The following is an 11036-nucleotide window of genomic DNA, read 5'->3' on the forward strand; positions in this document are numbered from 1 at the left end:
CCTCCTTGAGTATACTGATATATATCTAGTGACACTTTTCCAGGGAGATCTGCCTCAATAATTAAAAATAATAAAATATGCCGAGTATAAAAGAAAGAAATTTATGGTCTGCTTGCTTTTAGGCAAAAAGTGTTTGCATTATACATGTACTATACAGTATGCAGTCTATCATACCAACAATCTGATATATTGTTTATGCATGCCCAGGCAACTATACGAGGCTTACAGCATAAATCATAACGTTAAAAATAAGCCAATGTATCACCGCCATTTTAAACACTAATGCAAGTGTCTTATTGTCTGTGTTTTCTTTGGAAAATAAAAAATAATATATTATTAGGCCTTCAATACATACAACACATATTTTTTTATGGTTATAATCTAAATATGATTTTGTATTCCATTGTTTATTTAAGAATTTTTTAAAATTGTTTGTTTTGAAACACATACTCTGTTTAACGGTCGGCTGCGAAGCAGTCGGTCACAAGCTAACTTACTACACACATTTCTGATCTCAGCTAGGGAAAGAGTAATAGCCCTGTTGCGGTGTACTGGTGGTACTCTGTCTTCCCTGTCTCCTTTTGCCATGTTGCGGGTCATGTGATTGCCTGATAATCAGTCATCTGGTCCTGATAATTTCAGTGTTCAATTGCTTGAATTAATAGCTCCCTACATCTGTATCTCTATGTCACTATTTGTAATTTGTCTCTTTGTACATCCACTTTCCTAGTAGACTGGACAAAAGCTACCGTTACCCCTATCTTCAAAGCTGGTGATTAATCTGATGTAGGAAACTACAGGCCAATTTCTATTCTTCCAATTGTTTCTAGAATTGTTGAAAGAATTGTACATAACCGCCTTCCTTTGTTCTTATTTAACCAATAATGGTCTTCTCTCTGTTAATCAGTCTAGACTTTCTTACCAATCATTCTACTATAACTACCTTACTTGATGTTGGAGATTATTTTGAGCAATATGAATGAGGGATGTGCAACAGGGGGAATTTTTCTGGATTCAAGTAAAGCCTTCGACTGAATGAATCATGTCCTGCTTGAAAAACTGTGTGGTTATTTATTTATTGTATTTTCATTAGAATGGATTAGATCATATCTTTGTAACAGATCAGGTTGTAAATATTAATTCTTGCATTTCTGATTTCAATCTTATGAATATTGGCATTCCTCAAGGCTCAATACTTGGGCCACCTCTTTGCATTATTGTTGTAACCGTCTTCCTGACAATATAACCTGTAAATGTACTATGTACGCATATGACACAACTCTTCTTTATGAAAATCTAAAAATATTCTTGAATCTGAGCTTCGATCAAACTTACTTAAAATACTAGTAGCTAGTTGGTTTCAAAATAACAACCTCACTTTAAATGTGAAAAAAACATCATGGTAATTGGTACACATATTCTTGATAAATTTAATGATATTACTTTGAATTGCAACAATGATCGTATTGAGCGTGTTAATCAATAATACCTTAGTGTTGTTGTTTTTGATTCTTTAATGTCTTGGCCAGAACATGTAGGTAAATTGTCAGCAGATATCTCAAAACGGTGTGGTATTATAAAACGTGTTAAATATTATACTACAATTATATGTTATTGTGCTTGCAAATGCCATTGTTATGCCCACTTTTGACTATTGTAGTCCTGCCTGGTCAAATTGTTCAAATGAGATATCTAGTTCACACTATGGTTTCCATGAGTGTGTGATACCAAGTAGAGCTTAGTTACTAGAGCTCAGCAAGGGTCTTTGCCGATACCTTAGCATCCCAGTAAATATTTTTCTTTCTTTCTTTCTTTTTTTTTTTTTATAATTTCGGCTTTATATGGTCGTAAACTTAAAAAGTTAAGCCCCAGCGGTCAAGATATTTATTACATTTTGGTCCCTGTAAATACTCTTACATTTTGGCTATTGATTGTTCAAAAATCTTTGGACCCGAGAGGCTCAGATGTCCTACTACTCGTACAAAGAGTCACAATGTCAATATCTTCTATCGTTATTAAAATAAGAAAAGTAGGGGGAAAACCAAGATAGCAAAAGGATCCTGTCAGCAACTGCTGACTTACTGACAGCAAACATATTGAATCAAATCTTACCTACGTTAACCACGCTAGGTGATGCTGATGATCCGTTCTGTTTGGACAGACTGACAATGGCAATAACGAAGGCCGCAAAGGCAAAACATACCGCAGCAACTGACAGCAAAAGATACAGTTTACCATTTCCAGCACCCCCAGATTTGTCTTTTATGTACAGCTCCTTTTCGGAATTAGCAGGTTCCATGATTGCAGATAGATTTGGTCTCTTGCAATGGTTCTTTTGTCAAGTTAGAGCAAAATTCTCTGTCTGTCTCTTTCGGTGTTTGTCTATTTCGTACGTGACCGTTAATATGCACATTCACCCTTTGTTGATAGATTTTCGAACAATTGCAAAAAGTGTACCAATTGAAGCGTATAAAGGTTACCTTTAGGCTGAGTTGTATATTGTGTAAATTTGGCTCATTTTAATTTCACATGGTTCTTGATGAATTTGACTCATTTTAATTTTACATAGTTCGAGATATTAAGGCCCCGCATGTTAATTTTTACTGCGAAAGACTCAGCGTCGTAATGATCAAGCATCTCCGAAAAACGCTGGCATGCCCTGCATTACGGGTGGTGGGAAACTATTTCCTTCAAAAAATGGCAAAGTCGTCAAAGTTGTGACCGGAAAAATTCCTTTATGATGTGTCGACACATCATCATCGTAACTGTATTCTCATAGCGGATATGATCTGAGCCTTTACGTGACTCGGATGCTACATCAAGCAAGTAAGACAGTTTTTTCCTCAACGTTTTTAGTACTAAAAAGGCACGGGAAAGAAAGGGAAGTAAGAAAGATGTAATGCCTTCTTGTCTCGTCGTTTTTCAAATCCTGTATGAGACACAGAACTCGGGAATTCCAAACAATATTGTTCTATATGAGTATGGTGAGATGATATTATGAAGAATTGGGCGACTTTCAGGATAAATGCGCCACTATTTTGGGCAATAAAATGTGATTCAATTCCCTCTTGCATTTTCCAAAACTCAATCAAATTGGATTCCTCATAATTTCGGAACTTTCGGATACATTAAAAATTGTACATAATTATGTACTCATTTAGCCTTCATTTCAGCTGTAACTTCCCGCGAGTAATAAATGGTTCTATGACGACACATTTTTCACAGACGTGTATTACTATTAGAATGTATTACAATAATAATAATTATCATTAATGTAAATCAAAAAATGTAGGTTTAAATAGATAGAATAAAAGAATAGAAATAATACCAAAAGATTACATACGTAAATCAAAATGTATTATACTAGTATTCAATTTCAAGAATTTATAAATAAATAATCTAGTATTTGTATATATGTGAGTGCAAATCGCTCGAGGGTGTTTCAGCGTAGAACGATGAATTTTGAAAAAACAGAATCACGATCAGGTTAAATCAAAATCAAGATATAATTGAAGACCGAACCGAATTTAAAAAAAAGCCTAGTTTGCGTCTGACGTCCTGTCAACCAGACCAAAAATGCCGTACGGCGCAGGTTAGCAACCAATCACACCGCGCCGTTGCCATTGTCATTTTATGTAATGTAATTTCTGCGTTTTGTTTTGTTTTGTTTTGTTTTTTTGGTTCTTGGAATAGATTTTTGTTTTTTTTGGTGTTTTTTTGTTGTTGTTTTCTTTTGCATAAAATGATTATTATAAGTGTTAAAATGTATCTTATGCAAAAATTCAACTTCACCATCTTCCGTTTCATAATGGTTATATAATTAATAGTTATGTTTTTTAAGAAGTAAGTTCAAATTGAATAAATTATCATTAAGAAAGGTGAAAAGGGGTGACGAGGAGGCCGTGAAAAAAAACCCCACTAAAACATATAAAATCCAGTAACAGCTTAATATAAAGTAATAGTGACACGAGTTTAACTTTTATAAACAATAACAATAAAACAAGAACAATACCGTTATGTATTATCATGTGTTGACCTTTGTCGTCAAACATTCCATCTTTTCTTCTAATTATATCTTTTCTTTTCTTCTGTATTTTAAAAGCCTAGCACTACGAAGTTGCCATTGAACCAACCACCCCACCTAAGGTTTTTCATCCGGCATAAAAACCCGCTGGTATTTACACCCAAACGACTTATACTAATCGTAGATCCATCCTTTGCGCTCATTTTAGTGATAAAAGTTTTACCCCAGCACGGACCCAGCACATTACCTTGGGATAGCACTGACCATCAAAAATGATCATAGAAGGGTGTTTCAAAAATGACCATTAGAAGGGGGTTGGTGAGGACCACATCATAGGTTTCTACAGTAAAAGCCATAATTTTAAACTTCAAAATATCCAAGAGGTGTCGACTTTTTACTTGGTAGTTAGGTTGAAATAGTTTTTCCTTCCACAGTGTGGAGAAAGTCCGATGAAAATCGCATTCTTAGCCAAATATCTATTTTAACTATAGTTTTGTGCATAGCCAGAATGTTTGTATGTTTATTGTTTGTTTACCCCAGGTTGGCCCGTGAGGAACACATGCTAATCCATGGGAAATCCATGGACCGTTCCAAGCTCATACTATAAAAAAAAAAAAAAAAAAAAGTGTATGTTAATAAAATGCATGCTGGGCTAGATAGCTTTGATAAACAAAGCAAGAAATGGAAGAAAATAGCAAGGAAAAGGAGAAAGGAGAGAAGGCCACTCTCAATTTTACTCTTAGTCCTTACTTCGTGAGAGCGGACGAGATGGCCAAGTGGTTAAGGCGTTGCGCTGCCGGGAGATACGATCGACGAGGGTTCGAGCCTTGGGCTTACCTTAGGTGAAAATTCTCTTCCCTCCCAAAAAGTTCCTATATAGTCGGGAATCCTTCAATTAAGCTCAATAATTTAATTTCATAATTTAATTGAAGAATTTCTTCTCACCCCCATACACTGCTTAGCACGTGCAGATATAGGTAGTGTATGTGCTTCGTCCGTGATTCGGAAGTCACGTAAAGCCGTTGGTCCCGTGTTCAGGAGGATTCATCCCTGTGCACGTTAAAGTGTCAGAGCTATTCGAAAAGAGAAGGGAGACCGTCCCCGGTTCTGATATCAGCACTCAGTCCTTGGTTCCTGGATAAGTTGGCGTTTAATAGTACAGCTAAGTCTGGATCTGCCGACTCAACCAAGAAAGAAGAAGAAGAAGAAAGGAAACTGGAATTCCAATCTCAAGCCCCGATGCAAGGGCTTGACGGCGCACCTACATTATGACGTTATGTGGGGAATGTTTGTACATATTTAGGTATAACTGAATAGAGGAGACCCCTAGCTATATATACATTGGTAATAAATATAACCGTATATGACGTTTATAATAGAAAATTGGGGGTCGCACACACCCATAAACACGCCCCCAACCAACCTACCCCCCCCCCCCTCCCAACACACACCCACCGGCTCAGTAGGACGAGGGTTAACCATGCAGCCGAAATGCAGCCGAAATAGGAAATTGCCCGGATTTTTCCAGTTTCGTTACCGGAAAGATTTGAAAGTTTGATCGGTGGGCATCTCATAAAAACATCTCATACTCATGTTGCTATACGAGTGCGACAAACTAATTTGCGGCTTGAAAACCTTCAAACTATGTTCAACTATATTTCAACCTAAAAATAATGGTATTTAATGCACTCATCAACAGAACAATCCGAAGGCATTCATGTTTGCTCTTCTTGATTGACCCCTAGATGTGAACGTGTTTCGTGTTACAAAGACCCATGAATCAAAAAAATCAAATGTGACCTCAAGAAGTAAAGTTACAAGCAATTGAATAGACGAAGGTCCCGTTTTAAAAGTGACAAATTGGTCTATACAAGGCGCAAAAATATTCCAACAAGCGCAACAAAGAGACTACACAGTTTCTTCAATGAAACTTTATTTAAAGCAGTATTCATTTCAGTTTTTATTTCTCTGTACTTTTCAATAACTTGCATTTTATTTGTCAGCTCTTTTGTTTCAGTTTTCTTTCGTTCCTTTTGTTTTCAATTAAAGGCACACACAAATGAGCAATTTACCTCTATCAAACCAAATGTCTAGTCCGTGGTGTTTTGAATAGGCTAGTGTGTCACTTTTAAACTTGGCTTCTTGAAGTCACATTGGATTCAACGGGGTTTCAAAATGTGCAGGATTAGATTAAAAACAAATTTACCCCAATATTGTTCAGTTTTGAAATTGTGATTTTTTTTCTAAGTGTAAGGATACTTTATTGGCGCAGTATATTTATACATTACATTACATTACATTACTTTACATTACATTACATTACATTACATTACATTACATTACATTTCATTAAATTACATTACATTACATTACATTACATTACATTACATTACATTACATTACATGTACAGTGTACTCTCAACACTAGAAAGTTAAATGTTACTATTTGAGAATATTTCACACCCCATGGCCTTTAAAGATTTGGCTTATTTTGGGGACCGTAACATAGCTCAACAACAATACGCTCCTAATGCAAGACCAGATTATATTTACTTCAAATAATATTATTATACTCAACACACGTATAGCTAACATTTGCTGATTTGCAATGCTGATCGATTCCAAAGTACGGGTTGTTTTGATATCAAAGTAAATAAATTATGTGACTCAATTAAGGGGTGGGGTGTGAACGTTTGGACAGTATTTATTGTGGGACATATAGAGCACATCAGACATATTCTGAATACGAAGAATGTCCTTCTGATATCAAATAATTTTGATATTTTGAAATTCGCAATGTAATACACATTTTATGGCAAATAATTAAAAATTGATATTTTTGATATTTAACAGTACTCGAAGTAAACTTTATATATCTGATGATTTATACTTAAAGTGTATGTAGGTGGGATGAACAGCCGACGATCAATTGAAAATTTTGATCTTTCGTATATTGAAGATATGGATTTTTCCCAAAACACCAAAAAAAATTAGGTCTTTTTGGGAAAAAAATCCATATTTTCAATATGAAAGGTCAAAATTTTCAATTGACCGTCGGCTTTTCTCCCAGCTACATACACTTTAAGAATATATTATTAGATTTATATAATTTATTTCGAGGACTGTTATATATCAAAAAATTTGTTTTATATCATGAATTTCCAAAATGAAAATTATGTGATATCAGAAAGACATTCTTCGTATTCAGAATGCAATTCAATATGTCTGATGTGCTCTCATATCCCACAAAAAATACTGTCGAAACGCTCAAAACGCTAATTCCAGATCCCTTAAGCGAAACAAATAATTGTGTTTGATTTTGCAATCAGCAAAATAATAGGTCTTCAGCAACACGATAATTATCACATTTCATCATCATGAACCGAAAGTCCATGATGGAAGGGGGAAACCGGGCCTAATTGGGGAGCACAAGCCGTTTTTCGGCATTTTTCCTGTGGGATTTACTACATTTTCAAATAAATTGGGGGCACGTGCACTGCACGTCGATATATCTGTAGCTATCCGTGAATGGAATAACAACGAATTTCCTGTTGGGCAGGAAAAACCTCCTATGTTCTTGTGGCCCTTGAACAGGTTTAAAACAAAATTGCCAAGAGGTTACATAGGAGGTTTTACTTTATACATGTTCAGGGGTCAATGACACATAGAAGCTTTTTCCTGCCCAACAACGTGATTTTGTCCTTTTTTTCTTCTTAATGTACATATGTAGTATATTTCCACAAGGATATTAATTAAATAATCCTAATGCCATTTTGTACTAGAATGCTGTAGCACGATTTAGGGGAAGCAAATGTGAAAATAGCTATGCATTAGATGTATAAAATATTGGATCCACGAACTTTTTAAGATTCGTTGTGATACAAAGTCAAATTAGTTAGCTGTCATTTTCATGTATGATATTTCAATTCAATCGTAGCTTTTAGCATAATAACCATGCTATTACAGTCACGAACATGTCTTACACTGACACGATAAAACTAATATACTGTCAACGTAAGAATTTATTGTTCAGCTCTTCATGTTTGACACCTGTCCTCTAGCTGTTTTCTTGTCCTGCTATCACTATAAATGGACTACCTTCCATTGATGTATCATTAATATACACTGCCAGCTCATTGTCTCCATAAAGCAACGGTGTGTATGTAATAGTGTAAGTACCATTGTCATGATCTACAACAGGACAGGGTAATCCTCCCATTTGAGACTTTGCCCATTTCAAGGAAGCTTGAACCTTTGCTCCACCTCGAGGAATTGGCTTATTGTCCGAGTTCACAGTGGTGACCTCTGCCTTGCAGGGCTTTCCTCTCCATGGATTTGGATCTAATGTTATTGTGCACTGGTCAGTATCAACAGCTGGTTGTGGTGGCTCATTGACGACCTTCTTTGCAGGTGGCTTTTTGGTGTTCTTACCAGATAGCTTTTTGGTCTTTTCACTAGATGGCGTTTTGGTCTGTGGAGGTACTTCAACAGATGATTCATTGGAGTTTGATTTGGAACCTTCTTCATACGTTGCAAAGTTTATTTTTGGTGGAGGAGGGAACTCAACATCTGGAGATGAGAATGATTCCGAGGTGGGTGACTTCGAAACGACCAATGTCAAGTCGCAGAGATTTTTAATGGAATCTTGGAACTGACCCATGGCCACAACGTGCTTTTCGCTGACGACAAACTCTTTGCTCTCAATTTCTGCCATTGGAAGTGGTGTGCTCTGCAGTTCCTGCAAACGTTGCATAATATGTCTGCTGGAATCTAACAGCTGCACATGATGGTTGATGGAACATGAACTTTCTGTATATTCACACGCGCTGGACATCTGAAAGGATAACATGTCCACAGATTTCTCATATTCTTCGAGACGTTTTTCTTCATTTTTGAACAAGTCATCCATCTTAGTGCAAGCTTCTTCCTTACGTAAATCGATCATGCGATGGAGTTCTTCCACAGTACCCTGCATTTCAGTCTCTTTCTGCCTGAAGCTCAACATGAGACGACTCTGTGCTTGCTTGATCGCTGTTTTGATGAGAGTCAATTCTTCAAGCTGTGCTCTTACTTTACCGGCTGCTCCTTGAAGTTCTTCGGTCGTTTTTTCCACGGTAACTTCAATGTATACCAAATCATGACCGCGATGTTCCACGTGGGCACAGGTAGGGCACACTGGAACCTTGCAGGACTCGTCTTGGCAGTATAGAGTCATTTCTTGTTTGGGATGTTTTTCACATCGCTGTTGACATAGTGACATTGGGTTGCACTTCTTCTCCCGTAGTTCAGTCATTGTAGACAAGCTATGACCTCGTAAACTACGCATTTTCTGGTGCATATCAACGCATCCCTGGCACACAAAACAAACACAATCATGACAAAAACTAACCGCGTTTTCACCATCATCACAGTTGCCACAAGGTACACATAGGTTAAATATATCGTGATATTCTTTTAAATTCTCTACGATGAAGTTATTAGGAAGACTGCTTAAGTCACCTTCTGTCTCAAGCTGCACAGTCTGCCGACATTTTGGACAAGCAAATGACTTTCTTTCCTTGATGTAACGTTGTAAGCAAGAAGCACAGAAGGAATGCAAGCAAGGTAGACACTTAGCTTTATGTTTACTGTCATCGTATGACTCGGCGCAGATTGGGCACGTTAAAAATTCTTCCTTGAATTCCTCCTGCTTTCGTGACTGAAACGATGGCATCGACGCCATTGTCACTACTGTATTTCTGGTTATGTTGTTCTGGGATGCAAGCTTTTTATCACAATGTACGGCACATCCGTACCACCACCTGCTCTGCTGTCTATTATTAGTGCATGTTACATTGCCAGTGAAGCCCAGTGAAGCATCCTGTGAAATATACGCAGATTGACCCACGACCGTGCATGCACAGTACAAAGGTGAAAGCCGTTCCGTAGTCTTTGGTTGAGGCTTTCTGAAATTCTTTCAGAAGGTCGACTAGTCCCGTGGGAATGTTTTGCATGAAGTTTTCAAAATTGTTTTCTGAATGTTATTAAAATGTTTTGTACCCTTTTAAACCCGACATTGATTTAAACGTTTTCTGTCAAATGTTTTTATGTTTGGAGGGAAACAACAGTTCACAAGGTTTCCAAATTAAAGGTATCGACATATATTATCTTTATCAGAATTAAATATTTAAGCAAAAAATTGCACATGATAAGAAACACACAAAAATATACAATTTGAATTACATTATTTAAGAAAATTGCATATATAAAAGTCACAGTAAAAACTTTTATCTTAATATTACACTTTTTAACATTATAAAATGACATGAAAAGATTAGCATAGAAAAATATAGCATGCAGAACAACTCTGGGTGGCAAAGAAAAAGCACAACTTATTTATTAAGAATATCAACAAAAAAGGAAGAGGATTATTTCTGTAACGAATAGTCCTGGTCCTAAACTGAGAAAAATTATTACTGCTACGCAAAGAACGGCCATGACACTCCTTTCTGGTAGGAGGGATGAGAGAACTTGTTCGATCAGTTTTGGCAAGCCCTTCGGCGAACCTAAGACAGTGCTCCTCCCTCCTATCAGAAAGGGTGTCAAGCTTGCAAACTTTAAGCGCATCACTATAGGATAAATAGTGCCGACCCAGGATTGTTCTGCATGCACGTTTTTGAATGGCTTCTATTTCATTGCTCTGCTTAGCTGAGATACCAGAATGCCACACCACATCGGCGTACTCAAGAATTGGCCTGACATATCCACTACATACGACACCAAGCTCTTGAGTGGAGAAACCAAAGCATTTCAAGGTTCGTAGCATGAACAACCGGGAATTAGCCTTTTTTAACATCGCGTCCATCTGGACATTCCATTTAAGGTTGTCCTGTAGCCACAAACCAAGAACTTTGGCTTCGGTGACGTATGATAGTGGCTCAGTACCAATTCTTAAGTCGCGATGTGGTGGCAATGGATTAGAAAAAGCAATTTGCATGGCTTGACACTTGCTGGGATTCAATTTCAGGTGGCT

At 36.9% G+C, this 11036-nt stretch overlaps 2 protein-coding genes across 2 annotated transcripts in view; both read right to left on the reverse strand.

The window, feature by feature from the left end:
- Positions 1-2412, reverse strand: part of LOC140157141 (uncharacterized) — a 38574-nt gene extending 36162 nt beyond the window's left edge. Inside the window, exon 1 of the mRNA XM_072180224.1 lies at positions 2113-2412. Within this exon, the coding sequence (XP_072036325.1) occupies positions 2113-2299 (187 nt within the window). The 5' untranslated portion in view covers positions 2300-2412. The remainder of the gene's footprint in view (positions 1-2112) is intronic.
- Positions 2413-7726: 5314 nt separating this feature from the next.
- LOC140157142 (tripartite motif-containing protein 3-like) lies at positions 7727-9966 on the reverse strand. The gene has a single exon (XM_072180225.1). The coding sequence runs from the start codon at positions 9744-9746 to the stop codon at positions 8082-8084; it is 1665 nt and encodes a 554-aa protein (XP_072036326.1). The 5' UTR covers positions 9747-9966; the 3' UTR covers positions 7727-8081.
- Positions 9967-11036: the final 1070 nt, after the last annotated feature.

This window comes from Amphiura filiformis, chromosome 7 (assembly GCF_039555335.1).
Source record: "Amphiura filiformis chromosome 7, Afil_fr2py, whole genome shotgun sequence".
Taxonomy (NCBI): Eukaryota; Metazoa; Echinodermata; class Ophiuroidea; order Amphilepidida; family Amphiuridae; genus Amphiura; species Amphiura filiformis.

What these genes read in the sequence shown, in the direction of transcription:
- LOC140157142 (XM_072180225.1), bottom strand. Translation starts at nt 9,746, where the DNA reads ATGGCGTCGATGCCATCGTTTCAGTCACGAAAGCAGGAGGAATTCAAG.